Genomic DNA, 23,924 nt, shown 5'->3' with positions numbered 1-23,924 from the left:
CCAGGACAGGGAAGAGGAAGACTAGTACCAGGACCAAGGGAGAAGAAGATGAGTACCAGGACAAAGGAGAAGAAGACGGGTACCAGGACAAGGGAGAGGAAGACGGGTACCAGGACAAGGGAGATGAAGACAAGTTCCATGACCAAGGGAGAGGGATAGTATGACCAGGACAAGGGAGATGAAGACAAGTTCCATGACCAAGGGAGAGGGATACGATGACCAGGACAAGGGAGAGGAAGACGAGTTCCAGGACCAAGGGAGAGGGATACGATGACCAGGACAAGGGAGAGGAAGACGAGTTCCAGGACCAAGGGAGAGGGATATGATGACCAGGACAAGGGAGAGGAAGACGAGTTCCAGGACCAAGGGAGAGGGATATGATGACCAGGACAAGGGAGAGGAAGACAAGTTCCATGACCAAGGGAGAGGGATACGATGACCAGGACAAGGGAGAGGAAGACGAGTTCCAGGACCAAGGGAGAGGGATACGATGACCAGGACAAGGGAGAGGAAGACGAGTTCCAGGACCAAGGGAGAGGGATACGATGACCAGGACAAGGGAGATGAAGACAAGTTCCATGACCAAGGGAGAGGGATAGTATGACCAGGACAAGGGAGATGAAGACAAGTTCCATGACCAAGGGAGAGGGATACGATGACCAGGACAAGGGAGAGGAAGACGAGTTCCAGGACCAAGGGAGAGGGATACGATGACCAGGACAAGGGAGAGGAAGACGAGTTCCAGGACCAAGGGAGAGGGATATGATGACCAGGACAAGGGAGAGGAAGACGAGTTCCAGGACCAAGGGAGAGGGATATGATGACCAGGACAAGGGAGAGGAAGACAAGTTCCATGACCAAGGGAGAGGGATACAATGACCAGGACAAGGGAGAGGGATACGATGACCAGGACAAGGGAGAGGAAGACGAGTTCCAGGACCAAGGGAGAGGGATACGATGACCAGGACAAGGGAGAGGAAGACGAGTTCCAGGACCAAGGGAGAGGGATATGATGACCAGGACAAGGGAGAGGAATACGATATATCGTATTCCTCTCCCTTGTATATATATATACTGTGTATGTATTTAAGATGGTTTCGGCTTCATATTGTTGCCAAAGTAAAAAAAGCTCTATAACTCAATGAACCCAGTGTTACAGTGTTATTCTATACTGCTATTCTACTTTACATTAACATCACTACAATACTTCATATGCTTCTCCTTATTCCTGCTTCTAAAACGCTATGAGAGTGTAAATAAAGCAGAATAACCATGCAGCGCTGGGTTTCTGCTTAATAAAGTCAGTAGTCCGTAGTGAAGCAGCTTTAATTTGTGTTTTCCTCTCTGAACTTCAAAGGAAGGAAGAGGAAACACCTCCACCAGCGAGATCAGTCCGATCACTGCCACCGCTTTCATTCCACACTGAGCCCAGCTGGCAGTAATCACATTATACACCTGCATGACTACAAAGTTGAAAAGGTTAAAGACAGCAAAGCGAAGGTTAAGCTCCATTGATAGGAACAAAGAGGGGAGGAAGGGGAGGAAGGAAAGGAAGGGGGAGTGTGACTGTATGACAGGGGGAGTTAAAAGAGACCTGAAGCTGGAGATAAAAATACAACTGTTTATGAGTCATCTAGAGGGGAAAAGATGAGACACAGAGAGACTGAGACACACAGGGACAGTGACACAGAGAGACTGGGACAGAGAGACAGACAGACACAGTGAGACAGAGACAGACAGAGGCAGTGAGACAGACTGAGACAACAAGATTGGGACAGAGAGACATAGAGACTGCCTCAGTCTCTATGGGGTTAGCTTTAGACGTCAAAACCAACGTTAGCTTTAGACGACAAACCAACTTTAGCTTTAGACGACAAACCAACGTTAGCTTTAGAAGATAAACCGTTAGCTTTAGACGACTAACCAACATTAGCTTTAGACAACAAACCAATGTTAGCTTTAGACGTCAAAACCAACATTAGCTTTAGACGTCAAACCAACATTAGCTTTAGACGACAAACCAACGTTAGCTTTAGGCTGATTCACAGCAGCGGTCGCTATGCTCCAGAATAAAAAACAACGCTGTGATGTAATTACAATACACAGATAATGAGTATGGTAAGTTGGTAAAAAGTCTGAAGTCATGGTTTGTTAAGTTTGTCCATTAAGACGATATGCAAATAACTTTAAATGCTTGTTGGGTGTTCGGCTTGCTCAGAGCTATGCTATGATAACACCATGGCAGCTCCATAAACACTGAACATAACGTCGTCTCAGCATAAATACGGTGACCGTTTGTACCACGGACAGTCTCTGGTTTGTACTCATAGTTTCTTTGGTCTCTGTATGAAACGTAAGATACTATCTCACAGTGCCGGGAAACCACAGACCGCTACGCTGCATTAGCCTTCGTTACTGATTCACTGACGAGTGACGACACGAGGACGATCTCAACACTGATTGGCCACGTGTGAGAAACTTTCCGCCTCCGTCGATCCGTGATTCGCACCACAGAAAACTCCCTGTGTGAATATGCAGCAGATCACGTGTGCATTAAATTTACATGCAATAAGGTCACACAACAAATTTACGCCACATTAGGTGTGAATGCCCCTTAACAGCTGACTCAGTTTGTAGGAATTATTATATATTATATATTATGAGGAGGAATCCACAGGTTTTGTTCAGGTCCAACGGTCCAGCTACTGCTGGTCTCATCAGTGACGGGGACTTCAGCTTCTCCTCAGTTAACTCTCTCTCTCTCTCTCTCTCTCTGTCTCTGTCTCTCTCTCTCTCACACACACTCTCTCACTCTTGTCCTGACTTTAAATTCCTGCCAACCTGCAATCATCGCTGTGAGGTGCACAATGTCATTCCACCTCACGCTGCGTTCTGCAGCAGGAACCACGCTGAGGGACAAAACCCGCTGTCAGCTAGGAGAAACGACCGCCGTCGCTTTGAGAGGACGACTCAACAAGACACAGTCCCTCCGTCTCACTCTGGTCTCCATGGAAACCAGAGAAGAAGAGTGACGAGGAGCAGCAGAGACACTGACAGTGACAATGATTATTGCTGCTGACTGTAGCATCAAACAGCGAGACTCACTTGAGACCTTTATACTGCTGCACCTGTCCGACACCTGCTCACAGGACCAATCAGGAAGACGTCGGCTTTAAAGGGAAGGAAGTACGACTAAACAATGTACTTAGGTTGAAACCACTAAACTACATAGGTTGAAACCACTAAACTACATAGGTTGAGGCCCCTAAACTACATAGTTAGGTTGAGACCACTTAATTATATTGTTAGGTTGAGACGACTAAACTACATAGTTAGGTTGAGACCACTTAATTATATTGTTAGGTTGAGACGACTAAACTATGTAGTTAGGTTGAGACCACTAAATTACATAGTTAGGTTGAGATGACTAAACTACGTAGTTAGGTTGAGATGACTAAACTACGTAGTTAGGTTGAGATGACTAAACTACATAGTTTGGTTGAGATGACTAAACTACATAGTTAGGTTGAGATGACTAAACTACGTAGTTAGGTTGAGACGACTAAACTACGTAGTTAGGTTGAGACCACTAAATTACATAGTTAGGTTGAGATGACTAAACTACATAGTTAGGTTGAGATGACTAAACTACGTAGTTAGGTTGAGATGACTAAACTACGTAGTTAGGTTGAGATGACTAAACTACATAGTTATGTTGAGATGACTAAACTACGTAGTTAGGTTGAGATGACTAAACTACATAGTTTGGTTGAGATGACTAAACTACATAGTTAGGTTGAGATGACTAAACTACATAGTTAGGTTGAGACGACTAAACTACGTAGTTAGGTTGAGACCACTAAATTACATAGTTAGGTTGAGATGACTAAACTACATAGTTAGGTTGAGATGACTAAACTACATAGTTAGGTTGAGATGACTTAACTACATAGTTAGGTTGAGATGACTTAACTACATAGTTATGTTGAGATGACTTAACTACATAGTTAGGTTGAGATGACTTAACTATAGGCCACCACCCAGACCTCCCCATGTGGCCTTCTAGGACTCTTTGAAACTGGTTTGTGATACGTTAAGCAAACTTAATCCACCACAAAATACGTTTCCCTCCAAATGTTGATCACAATGTAGTTTAGTTGTGATGGAGCATGATTTTTATGGAGATGGATAGGAGTTTGTTCACCACCTTATGATGGTTCGTACACATGCTAACATGCCAACAGGTTCACGGTGCTAACATGCCAACAGGTTCATGGTGCTAACATGCCAACAGGTTCACGGTGCTGACATGCTAACAGCAGATGAAAAGAAGACAATGAGGGAGGAGAAGAGGACGTGAGGATGTTTGATGAGACACTGTCAGCAGGAGATTGTTTGGCTTACTTCACTGTGTGTGTGTGTGTGTGTGTGTTCTCATGCCAAAGTAAGCTCATTACCATCACAGGAGCCAAGACGGGAATTCAGAAATTCATTAGCTACCGATTTGCATAGTCTCGCTTTCCTCTGCTACCGTGCGGGTGTGTGTGTGTGTTTGTGTGTTAAATGAGTGTGTGTTCTGTGTTACACGTGTGTTATATGTGTGTGTGTGTGTGTGTGTGAGAGGGTTGTCAACTTGCTGCAGGCTCTCAAACACTCCTACCTGCTACTCTGTCATGGTTTCTCTTCCCCTCGTATGTTGGATGTGTGTGTGTGTGTGTGTGTGTGTGTGTGTGTGTGTGTGTGTGTGTGTGTGTTGAATTAAAGCTCCTCGCTCGGCTGCAGGTTGGAGCTGCAGTGTGATTCATGTTCAAAGAGTCTGAGAAGCAGATTCTGATTACTGCAACAAAGGCATGACGGACAGAGAGAGGAGCTTTAATTGAGTTAAGATTGAGTTTCTGAATAGATCATTGTGTTAATTTTAGAATAAATATACTTCTTTGCTAGCAGGGCGTGCTCAGCTCAGGAGAGGGACATATGAAATCTATCTGTTCTTACATTTCTCCTCCAGCAGCATTTATTCATCTTCTTATCTCTCATGAAAAAATACTGATCTGCTTCGCCTGAGGATCCATATCCCACTCTCTACAGGTCCCCTGGTCTCTACAGGTCCTCTGGTCTCTACAGGTTCTCTGGTCTCTACAGGTACTCTACAGGTATATATATATATAAACACACACACAACATGAAGACAGAATAGCGTAGTCATGCTAAACGGCTGCAGGAAGATCAGAGATGTGACTATTATGATCCATTACAGACACTTTGAAGTCATTATGAGCACTCTTGGCTGTAAATGGCTATCATTGTGTGAAATGCTCTGGCGTCTTCCAGACCTGTCCAACTGTCAGAAATAAGTAGAGAGGTGGCCGAGAGCAAAGAGGATGCTGAAGGACGGAAGACAAAGCCAGATAAATAAGCCAAGGTTGGCGGCGAGAAAGAGAGAAAACAAAGTAAACGCTGTGTTAATCTGGTCAACAGGCAGCAGGATGTTGTTGTCTAACTGACACTGACATCAGAGTCGTCTTGCAGAGACAATCTGGGTTTCTGGGAACGCGAGCAGCGACCACTACTACCACTGAACCACGTTACTGCTCAACACACACACACACACACACACACACTCACACACTTGTTTGTTTTTTCTTGGTTCCTGTTTTGCTTCTTACGTTAAATATAAGCGAGAAGTCTTTGCCCTGATTGGTTTACACAGCTGGTTAGGAACATTAATGAGGAGGTGGTCATGTGACCATGTTTCTGTGGATCTCATGTATTTACATGATTTCATTCTTCACTAACAAAGTGATGATTGATTTGTTGTTCAGGAACACAAATTGAAACCAAATATTTCACCCCAATATGTAATTTACTGTTTATAATAGTGATACTAATAATATTAGATTGTTTGTTAATAAAGCCTGCTGTTGTCATAGAAACAGTGGGCTGTGTCACAGTACGAAGACAGTAATGACCAACGGACCAACAGCATCTCCCTGTGGTCATCTGCTGAACTGCTCTGTCACTTTATCACTCATTCAAGACAAACTTTATTGATGTAAAATTAAATTTCGATTAAACTTCCAGTAAATATAAATGCATGAGGATATGTCCATTCCATAATTTCCTTGTATATAAATTGTTTTCAATCTTTCAGTGTAATAATAAAAAGCCAGGTCAGAAGAATGTTCATTGTGCTGCAGTGTTGGAATGTGACAGTGAAACAGAACAGGCAACAACAAATAACATTCATGAAGTGGTTCAGAACAGAAGCTCTTATTGTGAAGGAGCAAACTGAACTAGGATGAGTTCACAGCAGCAACAGTAGAAGGACAGTGAGACAAATACTAAACACACAAACTGAGAGTCATGTGACTCCTGGACCCGCCAACCTCTGAGGCACGCAACGAGATGCGGTCGAAGTTGTAGCGCGGTCGGAGTTGATGCGGTCGTAGTTCAAGCAACGCAATGCGGTGGTAGTTGTAGCGACGCAGTTGTCGTTGTAGCAAGTTTTAGCGATGCGTTTGTAGTTTAACGATGCATTCGTAGTTTTAGCAACACTGTGGTAGTTTTAGCAACACGGTGGTAGTTGTAGCAACGCGGTCGTAGTTGATGCGTTTGTATTTGTAGCGAGTTTTAGTGATGCATTTGTAGTTGTAACGATGCATTCGTAGTTTTAGCAATGCGTGCGTTCATAGTTGTAGCGAAGCAGTCATAGTTGTAGTGACACGGCTGTAGTTGTGCGACGCGGTCGTAGTTGATGCGTTGTACTTGTAGCGACACGGTCGTAGTTTTAGCGATGCGTTCGTAGTTGTAGCAATGTGTTGTAGTGTTGACCTGGCTTTGTCTGTCCCTCACCCGTTTAGTTTTATTTTGAAGGAGCACTTCCCGTGGGAGAGGAAGTTCAAGCAATGCTACAATATTTAACGTTAGCCGCGGCAGACTATAGAGATTTCTGACACCCAGAAGAAATTCAACAGATTTACAAAGAAAAAAAATAATTTCTTAAAGCTTTCTCAGCCTTATGATGACGAGGAACAACCAGAAATTTGACTGCACAGCATATTTATGTAGCTTTATTTCCAACAGCATAAAGAGCTTCAAACCAATAACTCAATTCAATTCAATAATCTCATTTCAAACAACCAATCACTCAATCATCATAAGAGAATCATCACTACAACCATGAAACCAAAGCCGTGATGTGTTCAGTGTCCCATTGGAAACATCAGAGTTCACAGCAGCATTTTTAAAAAGTAAGTAAGGCACCTGAAAGCGTGTTTGTATGCTTCTTCTCTAGTACACTAGTTACAGTCCGTCTCTTGTCCTCATCTCGTCGTGGTGGTGAATCTGGTGTGGGGATGGACTATTCATGTCCACTGTCCTCTGTGTCCTCGTCTCCAGCTTGGTGTCCGTCCCCGTGTCTCTCATGGGAGTCAAGGATGTGCCGACTGGCCTGAATGATGCATTGCTGTTGTTTGAAGTAGACCTTCATCACTCCCTTCATCAACACGAAGGCCATGCCGCCCTGAGGGGACAGAACCCAGGTGGACCAACCATGTGATGATAAAGCAAAATGACTACAGGGATTCTTAAATATATATACATGCTATTCACCAGCAGGGTGCGCTGCAGATTAGAAGACATCCATCCGAATAGCAGCCGTCCCACCAGACCGGCTATGGAGGGGAAGACAAGCGCTCCACACAGAGTCCTGGACACAGACAGGTGGTCTCCTGGACCTCCATCAGCAGGGACTCTGGGCAGGTAACGGCTGCTACCTGAGGTAAGGTAAGGTAGGTGCATTCACACCAAAAACAATGGGATTTTTTACGCGGTGCTGTTGCATACAAAGTCGATGCAAAGACAGGAAAAGATGCAGCAGGTGGCCTGAATGACGGCACACAAAATATTTCAACTCCAGCCAATAATTTGCGTGACACAGATGTGAAAACCAATCAGCGTTGAGATTCTCCTCCTGTCGGTCCGTGGTCCACCAGAGCTCTACGATCTGATCGGACATGTATATACTGTATATGTGTGTGTGTGTGTGTGTACTCCTACCTGGTGGTACCTCCCCTCTGCAGGAGAACCTCAGACACAGCCTCACCAGGTAGTCCTCCCAGCGGATCATCTTTCCCAGCACCAGCACCACAGGGATTGTGGGTAGACCCATCAGAAGGAAGAGAGGGTCGGCTCGCTCCATCACACACAGGCCCTTCTTATGACCCACCACCTGAGGAGGAGGAACACAGGTCACCAGACCGTCTGCCAGACCGTCTGCCAGACCATCTGCCTGCCTCTACTTCCTGTCTGGCCAGTATGCCGGGTGCACCTGCATGACGGTCACCGCTCCGTAGGTGACGGCGGACCAGTACACGGTTCCCACCAGCACGCCGACAGCAGCGAAGGGACTGAGACGGGACAGAGTCCGGTCCACCTGCTGCAGGAAGTACACCAGCGGGCCTGAGGACAAGACCACATTGCACATTTAACATTCTGGAGGTTTTCTTCATGGAGACATGTTGATGGACCACAGAGCACCACCTAGTGGCCGAGGACAAAAAAGACATCACACAGATTCATCTGTCAGAGGCGTCCATTAAAGGCAGCACTGAGCCTCACTGAGGTGGCACCTAGGTCACAGGCCTTTCTGAGCTACAGTTCAAACGGCTTGATGAAGAGGATGCTTTCTTTGACTGAACACTGCTGGTTGCTGTGGACTCACCCATCTGGGGGAAGGTGATGTGGTATTCAGTAGCACACTGAGGACAGCTGACCGATCCTTCACTGTTCCCTTTCTGCTTCTCATCAAGCCAGCGCTGAAGACACAACTGATGGATCCACTTTGTGCAGCCTTTACACCTGCAGGGACTCACCCACTCTGCAGCGTGGTCGTCCCTCTCTGTGGAGAAACACACCCAGCAGTGTCTGGAGGGACAGACACAGACACACAGACACAGAGACACAGACACACAGAGAGACAGACACAGAGACACAGACACACAGAGAGACAGACACAGAGAGGCAGATACAGAGAGACACAGAGAGACACAGAGATGCAAATAAAGAGAGACAGAGAGAGAGACAGCGACAGAGAGACAGACACAGAGAGAGACAGAAAGAGACAGAGACACAGACATGCAGAGACAGACACAGAGAGACAGAGACACAGAAACGCAGAGACAGACAGAGAGACGGAGAGAGAGACAGACACACAGAGGCAGATACAGAGAGACAGAGAGAGAGACAGCGACAGAGAGAGACAGACACAGAGAGACAGAGACACAGACATGCAGAGACAGGCACAGAGAGAAAGGGACAGACAGAGAGGCAGAGATAGAGACAGAGACACAGAGAGACAGACAATATAACTCAAGTCTGTGTAAACTGTAGTCATGAATGATCTCACTGTCCCTCTGTGTGTGTTGTTATCAGATCATTAGCATAAGGCTAAGATAATCAATATATCAATAGTCTACAGATATGATAAAATCAATATATCTCTGCTTGTATTGGCTCCAGCTGGACTTCAGGAGCTCCAGTGTGTGACTTGATTTCTATTTTCTATGAGGGCAACGTGTCATGTGGTCAGGAGGCGGGGTCTTACTTCTCAGGTTGCTCCTCAGCCATCGCCATGGTAACAAGAGGCTCTTCTCTCTTGAATGTCATGAACCCATCACACCTGTGAAGATACATCCAACAGGAAGTGAACAAACAGAGCATCAAGTTCTGTTAGAGACCAGAGTCGGTACCTGATCAGGTAGAGACCAGAGTACCTGATCAGGTAGAGACCAGAGTCGGTACCTGATCAGGTATAGATCAGGTAGAGACCAGAGTACCTGATCAGGTATACAGCAGGTTTTGTACACACCTGTCTATAACACTAACCCTAACCCTCACACACATAGCAGTTTAATCAATATAATATTGATTAGAGCATAACTTGATTGATTAGTAATGTACATTAGTTCAGTTCAATGGCTTACTTTATTTAAGTCTTATTTCACAATATTATTATTTATGTGCACACCTGTCTATAACCTGTCTTTATGTATCTGTCTTTATACAGAGATAAGTCTTTATCTCAGATACTCGAGGACAGAATGGAACTACGTATATTTAAAAAGGTCAAAGTGCAACTGTCAGCTTATTACAAGCTACTTCAAACTTTTACTCAACGCGTTAGTGTTTATTGCACTACATCTATTTATATTTATTGTAGATTCACATTATTTATACAATAAAACCTGAATATTCTCCAGTAATTACTGTTATTATGGATGTGACGTAGTGGAACCCGACTGTAGGCGGCCTGTCAGCAGCTAGCTCGTTAACTTTACGTTAGCTAGCTAGCTAGCTAGTGAGCTAGCAGTGAGCTAGGCTAACCGCTAGCGCAGCTTCTGGAGAAGCGCCTTTAGAGAACAGTTTGTGTTGTTAACATACAATATAAAACCAAACTTACCTGACAAAAAACGAGATATCCAAATATAGAAAACGTTTGACTTGTGCGTTCTGTTTTCATCGCGTTACGTCAGAACAGCAGGCTAGCGAGGCTCTCAGCAGCTTTCTGATTGGTCAGTGAATGTGACGGTATTTGCTACGTTCAGGGCGTGTAGGAAATCAGACAGCCCAACTCGAGGGAGGTAGTTCACATGTTATTGTGGACAATATTGGCATTAATGGAAGTAACAGTGATAGAACACGTAGTTATGGTTCACTTCCTCCATCCGGAGGTTTTGGTCTCACTTAATTAATTATAAACAATGATGGTTATTGGAGCATTACTGTCTTTCAAGATATTTCATAGAATGTACTCAGTAGAAAGAAGAAGAGTTTACTATGTATTATAAGAAAAATAAAATAAATAAATATATATGTATATATATGTTTCACTGTAGGTTGACACGGATGGTTCTTCTTCTTCTTCTTGTTTATGTTTGCAGTTCTGCATTTGATCATCAGTACAAAAAAGAAAGTGAAAAGGAAAATGCCATCCATGTTATTCTTTTATATCATATACCTCACTATACATTTTCATTCAGTCCAAATCCCAGAGAAATTAAGTTGAATATGCTATACAACGGAACAGGAGATTTTCAGGAAACCATCTCTGCTATTATTGAATGAAAAATTACTTTTAGAGATGATTGATTGATAACCAAAAAAAGTTGTCTGACAGCTGATGATTGACAGCTGATAACTGACAGCTGATGACTGACAGCTGATCATTGACAGCCTATGACAGCTGATAACTGACAGCTGATCATTGACAGCTGATGACTGTTGATAATTGACAGCTGATGACAGCTGATAACTGACATAACTTGACAGCTGATAACTGACAGCTGATGACAGCAGATAACTGACATAACCGACAGCTGATGACTGACATCTGATAACTGACAGCTGATGACTGACATCTGATAACTGACAGCTGATGACGGACATCGGATAACTGACAGCTGATGACAGCAGATAACTGACATAACCGACAGCTTTTGACTGTTCTTCAGAAGTTCTTGTGAATTTGCTTTGACCACAAAGAGACATCCAGCAGCAGCCATTAACTTATTTATTATTTTGAATTTATGAAAAGTAAAAGCAAACACTGGAATAAACAGTATTGTACATTTTGAGTCCGTACGATTGTTTTTGTACACAAGGCCCATGACTCTCTTTTAAAAATACCCAGAAGAAGAAGACATGGAGGAAACTGTGGACACGACCCCTTCACTGCCCCGGAGAAGCTGGGAAATCAAGGACATCCAGACTTTACTCGTCCATAGAGGAGGAACATTAGAAATAGCCGTTTCTTCAGGTCTCCTGGATCTTTAAGTCACATGAGACGTTCTCACCATTTCTCGACTTTGGGTCGTTCAGAGAAACAAATGTATATCGGCTGTAGCAGCTTCCTACAGCTGATCAATCAGTAACTCAAAGTGTGACGTCATCTATCAAGACTAAAGAACTCAGACTAAAGTTTCTATCTGAACTCAGGATAAAGTTTCTATCTGAACTCAGGATAAAGTTTCTATCTGAACTCAGGATAAAGTTTCTATCTGAACTCAGGATAAAGTTTCTATCTGAACTCAGGATAAAGTTTCTATCTGAACTCAGACTAAAGTTTCTATCTGAACTCAGGATAAAGTTTCTATCTGAACTCAGGATAAAGTTTCTATCTGAACTCAGGATAAAGTTTCTATCTGAACTCAGGATAAAGTTTCTATCTGAACTCAGGATAAAGTTTCTAACTGAAGTCAGACTAAAGTTTCTATCTGAACTCAGGATAAAGTTTCTATCTGAACTCAGGATAAAGTTTCTATCTGAACTCAGACTAAAGTTTCTATCTGAACTCAGACTAAAGTTTCCTCCTACAAAGTTAAACATCGAACCAGTGATGATAAAAAAACAAAAAGGCATTTTTCTACATTTGTTTTAATGGCATCAGCTGAGACAAAAAGCTGACACAACATTTCCTCATCAACACCAACGTGTGATGTCATGTTTCCGTAGCAACACTTCATAATGAATGACAGAACAGCTGATAAATTAAGCGTATTAGGTGGGAGTGGGAGTTTGGCCAGATATATAATACAGTGGTGATCTTTTCTTATGTACAGCTCTGCTGTACAACTTCAAACCAGAAACATTTCTACAAAACGAACAGCAAAGAAAAAGTCTATCTTCGGTCTGGAATGGAAAACAGTAGCAAAACAAATAAAAGAAAACATTCAGGTTTATTGACATTTCATGATATTCTAGGCCTTGTAGAGTTTGGTAGGCCAGAGAAAACACCAAGACTTCCTAGTGGACTAAGTGATAGGAGAGTCCACCAACGGTCTCTGGTGCCCTCTTGGGATGAAGACCAGGGAGACCAGCAGGGACCAGAACATACAGGTGTGTGTCTGTTTGTCCAGCAGGCTGAAACGATAAAGTAGTACGAAGCAGAGGGACCAGAGACGAGTCTCCGACAGTATGACAGGGGTTTAAGGGCAGTTCTGGGGTCAGTCCCACCTAGAAGGTCTTCCTGTGGATGGCCCGCGCTCTGTCTTCTTCATACTCACGCTTCGACACCCACATCTTCTTAAAGGTGTCCAACGACGCCAAGATGGACCCGCTGCCGGAGGAGAGACCAGTTACTCCACGTTTCCATGACAACCAGCCAACGGAAGTTATGCATTTTATCAGACGGCATGTTTCCACGACAACAAGCTAAATAAAGTGATGCATGTTATCAGGTGACAACTTTTTTCTCATGTTCTTTTATGAAGATATGGAAATACTGATTGAGATAGTTGGAGTTCGGCGGTAGCTGTGATGAGGTGGATGAAAGTGAAGCAATGTGGTTTTAGTACATCATGGTTCATGTAATCTGAATACTTACCCGATCCATGTGGAGTAGAGTCTCTCCTGAGGAGCGGAGATCTGCAGAAGAACACACAAGTGGAAATAAGACACATATTTCTAATAGAGATGTAATGCCACAAAATACATACATGAGTAAATAGAATTAAACATCAATAAATACATTTAAACACATTCATGAGTGATTTCCAGTGGACAACAAAAACCTAGACCCACCTTGATCTTCACGTCTTTGGGAGCAAGCTTCTTGACTTCAGTTAGTAGTCGTTCCCCAAAGCCTGAACAGAGACCAGCAACTGTGATTTAGACCTGAAACCATCCCGCCAAGCCCTCATCCCTTTAGACCTGAAACCAGCCCCCCAAGCCCCCATCCCTTTACACCTGAAACCAGCCCCCCAAGCCCCCATCCCTTTACACCTGAAACCAGCCCCCCAAGCCCCCATCCCTTTACATCCTAACAGAGACAGTTTCATTCATCTTTGACCCGACCTTTGATCAAGGTGGATCCACCACACAGGACGATGGTGGAGAAGAGTGTGCGTCGCAGGTCCATGTCAGACTTCTGGATGGCGTAGGCCAGGACCTCGTGGATCCCTGAACTTTCGTCTCCAATCAGGTCGGGTCTGAACAGAAGCTCTGGAGCCCGGAACCGAGCCGGACCGATCTGGAAGATGTTTCTGCTTAGTTACTGGTTCGAGATAGACAGATCTATATATGGACATATTTCATGTAGACTCACGTTTAAAGTGCTTCCATCAGGGAGGACGTACTGAGCCTTCTCTGTTTCTAAAGTCTCGTCCTTTTGCGGGTTGAGAGACAGATAACAGGCCCTCTGCACAGATGGAAACACGTGATTAAACAGATCAATAAGTGATTAAAAAATCAACCCGGCGAGCAGCTTACCTCTTTGACGGTGCGAACCACCTCAAACTCTGCCGAGGTGTTGAAGTTGTAGCCTTCCTTACGCAGCAGCAGGCGGAGGTACCGCGACACGTCTCTGCCAGCAATGTCCACGCGCATGATGGAGTGTGGGATGGCGAAGCCCTCGTAGATGGGCACCACGTGGGTCACGCCATCCCCCGAATCCAACACCACACCGGTGGTGCGACCTGTGGCATACCTGCATGTAACACGACGGTCACAGTTAGCCGTTACACAAGCAGCATCTGTGTAATAATGTTTGAATTCATGCTGGATCTACTCCTCTGGTCTCTCTAGATCTTTACACAACAAGACTCATCTCATCATGTGGAAATGAAAGAATAGTCCCGTCTTTACGGTGGACTCACAGGCTGAGGACCGCCTGCATGGAGATGAAGAGGGCCGGAACGTTGAAGGTCTCAAAGAAGACCTCGGCCGCCTTCTCCCGGTTCTTGCTGGGGTTGAGAGGAGCTTCAGTCAGCAGCACAGGATGCTACGAACAGAAAGATGTCCGTGTCAGTCATGTGACCTTGTTATGATTCAGAAGCAAGAAGAGGATCTCACCTCCTCGGAGAAAGTCTGCAGCTGCTCCTTGGAATAAACATACTGCCAGATCCTCTCCATGTCGTTCCAGTCCTTCACAATGCCGTGCTCCATGGGATACCGGACCGACAACAGACCCCGGTGCTCCTGAGGACCACAGAGACCACGTTAGTCAGACCAGGTTCAGGGTTTTCCTGAAGGCTCATGGGAACAGAAGGAGGCGCTGCTTCTAACACCTGATGTAATCCAGACACACATTCTACCCTCCAAGAAGGCTGGTGGTGCAGCCAGATGAACCTGTTCAAGGTCTGACAGTCCACCACCACCAGCACCAGAACCAGCACACCACCTCTGTGAGTCCATTTAAGTCCAGTGAAACCAGGATCACTAGCCTGGATTAATACTTAATTTAGAACATGTATCATATGAGCACAATATAAAACTATAAAGCTCTTAAAACTAGATTCTTACACAGGATTCCTCTACCAGACATTAGCTTATCATGAAAGATGAATAAGCTGGGATCTGTGGAGGGCTACTGAAGGTTGAGGCTGACATGAGTCTGTACATGTAATTAGATTTGTACATTTCTGAATCAAAGGACACATTGTAGAAACACGGATTTCAGAGTTTTACTGTGATGGGGATGAGAGACTGTTACCTCGGCCTTGGGTCCGATGAAGAGGTCTCCCTCCAGGGCTCCTGCCATCACACGGACATGTTTGGGACGACCCACACTATGACACACACACAGTGAAACATATGAGATACGACAGTAGAGCTGAAACAGTGTCCACTTATTTGAATCACTTTCATGTTCATGGGTGTTTATTTATAGAATGATATATTATCTTCAGGATTTAGACTGTTGATCAAACATCTTAAATACTTGTTAAATGATGTTGATGGATAAAATAATCAGCAGATTAGCAGGGATGTCCAGGAACACTTACTAGTTAGGGAAGCAGTATTTGGGGATCTGGTCTCCTGCGAAACCAGCCTTGATAACCCCTGAACCCTGCAGGAGGGAGGACAGACATGAGAGGTTTGTGGGTTTTAATCTGTGAGCGAGGATGAAGGTCATGAGACTCAGCCTGAAGACACCAGCAGCAGAACAGAAACAGAACTCTGTTGTGGAGCGTCGTGACACACAATCATGTGTTACATTCATTCACACTGAACCGCTGAAGAGACACCAACTTCACTAGTCTGACCTCATTAAGAATTTAAACCACATTACAAACCTTTGTAGAATATAACTAAAGAATTTACTGAGAAAGGATCACACCTGGTTGTCCTCCACTCAAGAAATACTTAGTGACCAAACACTGAGTCGATGTCATGGACAGATCTGTAAAACTAAGAATGTAAAAGAATCATTTTAACACACACACACACACACACACACACACACACACACACACACACACATACATCTATATATATATATATATATATATATATATATATATATATATATATATATATATAGAGAGACATGTAATGACCTGTGTCTTGCTAGAAGCTTTTGAGCACATAGACCAGCCCTAAAAATGACTCATGGAGTAAAGAAATCTTAGTAGACAACTGTCAAAATACAGCATGAACCAAACACACACACACACACACACACACACACACACACACACACACACACACACACACACACACACACTGCTGCTGTATTAGTACTTTCACTGTGGTAAATTATCTAAATAATCGTCACGTGAACAAACATGACACGCAGGGACACCGTTTGTATTGGTTTGACTGTGATGCTAACATCCTCCCGTCTGTGCTACAGACGCAGCTAGCATGTAGCCAATGGAAGCTAATGGGAGACTCGCAACCTGCCACCTCACCCTGCTATGCTAATCATGTAGCATTAGGAAGATTCGTAACGACACGGATACGGGACCACGGGTAAGGACCACGGGTACAGGACCACGGACAGCTAACATTAAGTATCTTAGCAACATTTCGGATCTAACCTAGCCTGTTTGTGCTGGAAGCTAGCTGCAGCTGTAGCTAGAACTTGCTGTGGGCTTCAATAAACCGAGGGACGCTATAGCAACCGTAGCCAACGTTACACTGTTAGCTTTTTAGGTCACGTAGAAAAGGGAAGGAATGCTGGTAGACACTACGTTTAACGGGGGACCGGGACCGTCCACCTATTCGGTTAGCTTCACAAGCTAACGAGTAGCAGCACAGCCGGCCAGCGGCCTCGATTAGGGTGTGGATGGATGAATGACATCATCATACTTACATTATCAATCACAACGGGCTGGTTAGCTAAAATGTCATACGACTCCATGACGGACTGGCTGGTTCAGAATTATTTCTATCGATCCCTGTTTTCCTCCCGAACTGCTTGATCATGTAAAATATCACTGTCTCTCCGGACGCCGCCGCTCCTCGCTGATCCTGCCGCTGTCGGTGAACCGCCTAGGCCCCGCCCGCACGGGACCACGGCGGCGTCCGCGTGACTGACAGCGGCATCAGCCAATCACGAGAACCGGCGTCCTGACCGACAGCAGGGTGAGCCAACCGCAGCGGTTCATGGCGATGCGTTAAGGAACATGTCAACGGGCAGCAGCAGCTTCTTTGTCAAACCTCTGGAAAGCACAGCTTCTCTTTGTGAACCAGCTGTTTGTTGTGATCAATACTGGCACCACTAGTTTGCTGTACATTCCTGGAACAAAGCATTTTCTTCTTCAAGAAAATATTTATGATAGACAGTAATGACAACAAACCCTCTGATTATTTTGAAAATATCTTTTATTTAATTTATCTACTATCTTAAACATACTATGAAATAAATACGTTTCCAAAGCCGTGTATTTGACATAAGCTGATATTCTGGACCAAAGTGGTGGAACCACAACCTTTTATCTCATAACCAAGATGGATTCTATAATTAAATCTACTATATCTAATCACTTACTGGTTGCCCTGGGGTCAGCAGCCGACTCTTCCTCCTGAACTCACAGTGAAACACAGAACTGATGATGAGGATCAAATAGATCGGGTTTATATCAAGTGGCACTTTTACTGACAAAACTTCAGAATAAAAGCTGTTTGTTTGCTTTGACTTAAAAATCTCTCTGAAGACAACGAGGAATGCACAACACCAAGTGAAGTACAAGTATGAGGATTTATTGGTTCAGTAGAAGCAGTTAAGCGGAGCGACATTGTAACAATGTAAACCGAATGGAAATGTTCATCCTGTTAAATATGAAAGAGTGACATGGTCAGCAGGTCCATCAGGACCATCGAGTCCTGAGACAGAACGAGTCAAGAGGTAGAAGGACGTCCAACAACCTCCTCGAGCCTGAAGAATGAAACGTGTGTGAGGAATATTTGAGAGCTGTGTAATAACGTCTAAATTATTATTAAATGAGGTCTGGAGACGTTAGTGGGGCAGCTCATGGGCCACCAGCTTGTAGTGGGAACCACAGGATGGGCAGCGCTGGGCCTCGCCCTCATGGAGCCAGAACCAAACCACGGCCGTGTTGTCTTCTTCGCCTGAAAACAGGAAACCAGAGCAGCTCAGAACCAGATCACGGACCTCCATCAGGATCCACAAGTAAAAGATGAGGAGACCACTTACAGACGCATCCCACAATCCTCTTGTTAGTGATGGAGGGAACCAGGTGGGGGTCGACCTTGGAGCCGGCGTACTCCTTTGGCTTCAGCATGTTGTAGGGGTCCTGAAGGATTCAGGTTAGTGAGACCAGGATCAACAATCATGTCAGTCTCAACTGGTCTTACATGTAACATCATGTTATCATTCCATGTGCCGTCAGGGGGGCTAGCAATTTGTGGACCAATTCACTTTAAATTGATCTTTGCAGGTTGAAACACAGAAATCTAGTTCATTGGTGAAATCATAATCACTGATGGTGTCTCACCGATCCCTCCTTCATGGCGGTCATGATGACCTTCTCCAGTCCTGTGGCTTGTTCCTCATCAGTGGGAATCCCTGACGACGGACCAGATAACGTTAGTAACGTAGGAAACAAGCACATCAACACTGCTCTGCTTCCATGGATCACATCTTCATATGGGGCGACTATGTATTAATTGTTGTTTATTCTATGAGTCTTCTGTCCATCCTGGTAGAGATCCTCCTCAGTGTCTCCCTGATATTTATTACAGTTCTTTCTAAACCTTTTTGTTTTAAAAAGTTTTTTTTAAGGGAGTCAGTCAGACAGTTTGTCGTATTTAACCCTCTACTGCACGGTGTTGCCATATGGCAACATACCCTTTCTTTGGCAATTTCTTAAAAATGTAAAATAAACATGAGCTCTGATTGGTCTTAAATTCATGGTAGAACCTGGTGGTAACCAATGATATGCTTAGATGGCATCATAACATTAATGATAACAACGATAATGGTGACAGTAATAATAGAAATGTGTGTCGACTCGTTTTAAACTAATTCTACGGTGGAAAATGTCTTCATGTTATAAACGCGTTACAGCTATTACACTAATCATATGACGTCATTAAACCGCCGGGTTTTTAATTGAAGTCCGGCTGATCTCGGTGCTGAAGAAAGTTGTCACGGGGCAGCAAGTCTTCCGCCGGCCCGGCAGTAGGCTGGTCTGTCCTTCCTGTGGACGAACCCCCTTTAAAACCCCCTACTCGGTCTTTAAGGCTCTATAGATCGGTGCTGGTTCGGGTCTCACCTCCAGCCGCCATGCCGCGGGTCACAGCAAGTACCGGGGCGGCCCGGCGGGTCACAGCTGCCCGGAGAGCTGAACGGAGCAGTAACCTTGCAGCCATTTCTCCTTCTGTGCAGCTCTGCAGTCACCAGGAGCAGGTCGCACGCTAATGACGTCTGGAAGTCTTAAACAGCTTCCACTATCACTAGCGCCCCCAGCAACCTGGAGGATGAACTGAAGAGCTACATCTAATCCGCCGACAAAACGAAGAAAACGTAATAATCAAACTATCAAGAGGAAACAAATTAAACTAATGAAAACTAAATGTTATTATTTCTCCAATGGTGTTCATAGAAGGTCTTTCCAACCCGTTTTCTTATTACTGATATTTTAATCTCTCTGAGTCATGAACATTTGCTCTGAATCATCCTTCAATTAAACCACTCTCCTCCTTCCCATTAACTCCAACATAACACACATAAGGAGTTCTGATGAACCATTGTAGTAATTCAAACAATAAATCTTCTCTCCATGCACCTACGCCTCTAACTGACCTCCTCCAGCACCTCTAACCTCCTCCAGCACCTGTAACTGACCTCCTCCAGCACCTGTAACTGACCTCCTCCAGCACCTCTAACCTCCTCCAGCACCTGTAACTGACCTCCTCCAGCACCTGTAACCGACCTCCTCCAGCACCTGTAACCGACTTCCTCCAGCACCTCCAACCTCCTCCAGCACCTGTAACCTCCTCCAGCACCTGTAACCGACCTCCTCCAGCACCTGTAACCGACTTCCTCCAGCACCTCCAACCTCCTCCAGCACCTGTAACCGACTTCCTCCAGCACCTCCAACCTCCTCCAGCACCTGTAACTGACCTCCTCCAGCACCTGTAACCGACCTCCTCCAGCACCTGTAACCGACTTCCTCCAGCACCTCCAACCTCCTCCAGCACCTGTAACTGACCTCCTCCGGTACCTGTAACCTCCTCCGGCACCTCTAACCTCCTCCAGCACCTGTAACCTCCTCCAGAACCTGTAACCAACCTCCTCCGGCACCTGTCACATCCTCCACCTGGAACATTTTTAAGAGAACAAGAAGGCGAAGACAAAAGTGTCCAATGAGTAAAAGACGTCCATCAATAGGAGATGACAAACTTTATTGATCAATAAGAGGTAAGTGGAGTGAACAGTGTAACATTGTACAGTACATGCCTCAATGTAAACTGAATGGAAAGGTTTAGAAGAATCTGTTGATCCCTGTTTAACATGTAAAGATTGGAATATTTAAGCAGATATTCAGCTGTGGAATAACGTCTAATTTACTATTATTAATAATGATAATAATAATAAATGAGGTCTGGAGACGTTAGTGGGGCAGCTCATGGGCCACCAGCTTGTAGTGGGAACCACAAGATGGGCAGCGCTGGGCCTCGCCCTCATGGAGCCAGAACCAAACCACGGCTGTGTTGTCTTCTTCGCCTGAAAACAGGAAACCAGAGCAGCTCAGAACCAGATCACGGACCTCCATCAGGATCCACAAGTAAAAGATGAGGAGACCACTTACAGACGCATCCCACAATCCTCTTGTTAGTGATGGAGGGAACCAGGTGGGGGTCGACCTTGGAGCCGGCGTACTCCTTTGGCTTCAGCATGTTGTAGGGGTCCTGAAGGATTCAGGGTAGTGAGACCAGGATCAACAATCATGTCAGTCTAAACTGGTCCTACATGTAACATCATGTCGTTACTACCATCATTCCATGTGCCGTCAGGGGGGCTAGCAATTTGTGAACCAATTCACTTTAAATTGATCTTTGCAGGTTGAAACACAGAAATCTAGTTCACTGGTGAAATCATAATCACTGATGGTATCTCACCGATCCCTCCTTCATGGCGGTCATGATGACCTTCTCCAGTCCTGTGGCTTGTTCCTCATCAGTGGGAATCCCTGACGATGTACAAAGGTCCGGATAACGTTAGTAACGTAGCAAACAAGCACGTCTACACAAAGGTCCAGGGGCGCGTTCCAGAAAGCAGGGGCCTGTACTACGAAGCGAGTTCAACATACCCAGGGTATCTTTCAGAGATCCAGCTTAAGTAACCCTAACAAAGGTAATCGGAGATAAGCGGTCACACTAAGCTGGTTATCAACTTGTTAAGTCAACCCAGGGTTTCCCTGTCCAGCTATGAGCGCGTGCACATGAAAGAGGTGGGGTTTGCAGCATTTGACCAATCACAAACATGGATCAGTCTACAGGCAGCGGAGCGGCGTATTTCACGTACGAGGAGCGAACCATAATCTTACAGAAATACGAAGTTAAACATATAATACAGGCAAAAGCAACAGTTTCATCTGCCAAATGCAGGAAGGACAGCTGGCAAAAACTCGCCGACTGTGTGAATGCGGAAGTAAGTAGATCTGACTAATTAAATAAACACGGTAACTGCGCTGATAGCTCAATGCTTGTGTTACTGCCCAATGAACCGTGGTTTTCTGCAGCGGTCCCGGGTTCAAATCCGCCCATCGGTTGTCTTTTAAATCATGTAGTCGCTTTCTCTCATCCCTTTAACTCTCACAATGTCCTTCCGCAATAAAAGGCCAAAAAATATAACTTTAAAATAATGAATGTGTTGCTTAGATGTATTCTTATAACGTGGTGTATGACAATATCAGCCTAATTCTTTCAGCTGCAATCCCGGCGGTGTAAAACGGACTTGGGAGCGAATAAAATACATATAAAAACATAATTCAAAGTGGTAAGTAGGCTGTACGCTGACACAGATAAGTCATGCCCTCTCATGACAATCTGTATCTCTCATATAAAACATCGTCAGGGACAGACAAAAGGGTTTTTGCTGACCTAAATTTAAATTTAGGTCATTTAGCAGACGCTTACAATAAGTACATTTGTCAAAAGAAGGAAACAAAGAAACCACAACGTATCATTGCCGATAAAGTAAGAGCTAAAAATAGAACAAGTGTTAGATCCTCGTCTGAGTAAAGTAGGACCTTAAGAGCACCAGTGCTATGATCAGAGTGCTATAGGTAAGTTAGGGGGTGTTAGTGGGTCATGCTATGTAGAGTCGAGGTGAAGTCTGAACAGGTGAGTCTTGAGCCTTTTTCGGAAGATGGCAAATGACTCTGCTGTCCTGACATTGGTCGGGAGTTCGTTCCACCACTGAGGACCAGAACAGAGAAGAGTCTGGACTTTGCTGAGCGACATTTGTTTGATTTCAGCGATGGTGGTACCAGCCAGCCAGCTGAAGTAGAGGAGCGAAGTGCTCGCTTCGGGGCATGAGGTTTGACCAGTGTTTGAAGGTAGATGGGTGCCGTTCCATTGATGGCCCTGAAGGCCAGTTGTTTTCTCCATAAACACAAACTAATATCTTATAACGCTCTCCCGGTTTCCATGGTGAATCGTAGTATGGCTTTGTAGAGTCGACAGGCACGCGCGTAACTCAGAGTTTACATCTAGAGTTGATTGAACTCATTCAAAACCACTTTTCTGAAACCGAAAACTCAGAGTTTGACAGCTCAGGGTTGGTCAACCTAGAGTTCAGGTTTTGACTCAGAGTTTGCTAAACTTGCTTCCTGAAACGGGCCCCAGATAACATTAGTAATGTAGTAACCAAACACGTCAACACAAAGGTCCAGATCACGTTAGTAACGTAGGAAACAAGCACGTCAACACTGCTCTGCTTCCATGGCTCACATCTTCATATGGAGCGACTATGTTGTTAAGCGTATCCAGAACGCTGCAGCACGCCTTGTCTTCCATCTACCCAAATTCTCCCATGTGACCCCCCTCCTCCGCGACCTCCACTGGCTCCTTGTTGCAGCACGCATCCAATTCAAGACGATGGCACTGGCCTTCAAGGCCATCGATGGAACGGCACCTGTCTACCTTCAAACACTGGCCAAACCTCATACCCCGAAGCGAGCACCTCGCTCCTCTATAGCTGGCCGGCTAGTACCACCATCGCTGAAATCAAACAAATGTCGCTCAGCAAAGTCCCGACTCTTCTCTGTTCTGGTCCTCAGTGGTGGAACCAATGTAGTTATCATTATGATAACAACGATAATGATGATAGTAATAATATGTGTGTCGACTCGTTTTAAACTAATTCTACGGTGGAAAAGCAGGTCTTCCGCTAGCCCGGCAGTAGCCTGGTCTGTCCTTCCTGTGGACGAACCCCCTTTAAAAACCCCTACTCGGTCTTTAAGGCTCTAAAGATCGGTACTGGTTCGGGTCTCACCTCCAGCCGCCATGCCGCGGGTCACAGCAAGTACCGGGGCGGCCCGGCGGGTCACAGCTACCCGGAGAGCTGAACGGAGCAGTAACCTTGCAGCCATTTCTCCTTCTTCTTCTTCTCTTGTCGCGTGGTAATGACGTCGTGGCTGGCCCAGTTCCTGTTTTAACGGAAGTGCCTCTTA

At 45.0% G+C, this 23,924-nt stretch overlaps 4 protein-coding genes across 5 annotated transcripts in view; all 4 read right to left on the bottom strand.

Annotated features, from left to right (window-relative positions):
* Positions 1-7,022: 7,022 nt before the first annotated feature.
* marchf5l (membrane-associated ring finger (C3HC4) 5, like) lies at positions 7,023-10,727 on the bottom strand. Of its 2 annotated transcripts, XM_084035271.1 has the most exons (7): positions 10,460-10,727; positions 9,605-9,679; positions 8,723-8,925; positions 8,330-8,460; positions 8,059-8,230; positions 7,612-7,775; positions 7,029-7,522 (listed from the first exon to the last, which is right to left on the bottom strand). In XM_084035271.1, the coding sequence occupies exons 2-7, from the start codon at positions 9,664-9,666 to the stop codon at positions 7,361-7,363; spliced, it is 894 nt and encodes a 297-aa protein (XP_083891397.1). In that variant the 5' UTR covers positions 9,667-9,679; positions 10,460-10,727; the 3' UTR covers positions 7,029-7,360. The 2 variants fall into 2 exon arrangements, with proteins under 2 accessions (XP_083891396.1, XP_083891397.1); XM_084035270.1 differs by lacking the exons at positions 9,605-9,679; positions 10,460-10,727 and having other exon boundaries at positions 7,023-7,522; positions 8,723-9,581.
* A 1,686-nt stretch (positions 10,728-12,413) lies between these two features.
* Positions 12,414-17,276, bottom strand: actr1b (actin related protein 1B). The gene is made up of 11 exons (XM_084035618.1): positions 17,093-17,276; positions 15,780-15,844; positions 15,488-15,563; positions 14,848-14,973; positions 14,652-14,776; positions 14,266-14,482; positions 14,102-14,194; positions 13,852-14,026; positions 13,579-13,640; positions 13,382-13,422; positions 12,414-13,114 (listed from the first exon to the last, which is right to left on the bottom strand). The coding sequence occupies exons 1-11, from the start codon at positions 17,138-17,140 to the stop codon at positions 13,012-13,014; spliced, it is 1,131 nt and encodes a 376-aa protein (XP_083891744.1). The 5' UTR covers positions 17,141-17,276; the 3' UTR covers positions 12,414-13,011.
* A 685-nt stretch (positions 17,277-17,961) lies between these two features.
* On the bottom strand, positions 17,962-19,652 carry cox5ba (cytochrome c oxidase subunit 5Ba). The gene is made up of 4 exons (XM_084035368.1): positions 19,518-19,652; positions 18,738-18,808; positions 18,437-18,536; positions 17,962-18,351 (listed from the first exon to the last, which is right to left on the bottom strand). Exons 1-4 carry the CDS (start codon positions 19,612-19,614, stop codon positions 18,239-18,241), a joined length of 381 nt encoding a protein of 126 aa, XP_083891494.1. The 5' UTR covers positions 19,615-19,652; the 3' UTR covers positions 17,962-18,238.
* A 980-nt stretch (positions 19,653-20,632) lies between these two features.
* Positions 20,633-23,924, bottom strand: part of LOC311030208 (cytochrome c oxidase subunit 5B, mitochondrial-like) — a 115,875-nt gene continuing 112,583 nt past the window's right edge. Inside the window, exons 2-5 of the mRNA XM_084035841.1 lie at positions 23,747-23,862; positions 21,367-21,437; positions 21,057-21,156; positions 20,633-20,971 (exon numbers count right to left, since the gene is read on the bottom strand). Coding sequence (XP_083891967.1) covers positions 20,859-20,971; positions 21,057-21,156; positions 21,367-21,437; positions 23,747-23,843 — 381 coding nt within the window. The 5' untranslated portion in view covers positions 23,844-23,862 and the 3' untranslated portion in view covers positions 20,633-20,858. The remainder of the gene's footprint in view (positions 20,972-21,056; positions 21,157-21,366; positions 21,438-23,746; positions 23,863-23,924) is intronic.

This window comes from Eutrigla gurnardus (assembly GCF_963514095.1).
Source record: "Eutrigla gurnardus genome assembly, chromosome: 19".
Lineage (NCBI taxonomy): Eukaryota > Metazoa > Chordata > Actinopteri > Perciformes > Triglidae > Eutrigla > Eutrigla gurnardus.
This window is presented reverse-complemented; position numbering and strand designations above follow the sequence as displayed.

Bases quoted from the DNA above. Each gene is read 5' to 3' on its own strand.
- actr1b (XM_084035618.1), bottom strand. From the start codon at position 17,140: ATGGAGTCGTATGACATTTTAGCTAACCAGCCCGTTGTGATTGATAAT. The intron at 14,777-14,847 runs GTGAGATCCTCT...TTCTGTTCGTAG, and splicing joins TGCAGACTTTCTCCGAGGAG to CATCCTGTGCTGCTGACTGA. The intron at 13,423-13,578 runs GTGGGTCTAGGT...GTTCTTCTGCAG, and splicing joins CCAAAGACGTGAAGATCAAG to ATCTCCGCTCCTCAGGAGAG.
- marchf5l (XM_084035270.1), bottom strand. From the start codon at position 9,137: ATGTCTGTGTCTCTGTCTCTTTCTGTCTCTCTCTGTGTCTGTCTCTCT. The intron at 7,776-8,058 runs GTAGGAGTACAC...ACCTTACCTCAG, and splicing joins CAGAGGGGAGGTACCACCAG to GTAGCAGCCGTTACCTGCCC. The intron at 7,523-7,611 runs GTGAATAGCATG...CTGTCCCCTCAG, and splicing joins ATCTGCAGCGCACCCTGCTG to GGCGGCATGGCCTTCGTGTT.
- cox5ba (XM_084035368.1), bottom strand. From the start codon at position 19,614: ATGGCTGCAAGGTTACTGCTCCGTTCAGCTCTCCGGGCAGCTGTGACC. The intron at 18,809-19,517 runs GTGAGACCCGAA...GTCCGTCGTCAG, and splicing joins CCGCGGCATGGCGGCTGGAG to GGATTCCCACTGATGAGGAA. The intron at 18,537-18,737 runs GTGAGACACCAT...TGAATCCTTCAG, and splicing joins CCGCCATGAAGGAGGGATCG to GACCCCTACAACATGCTGAA.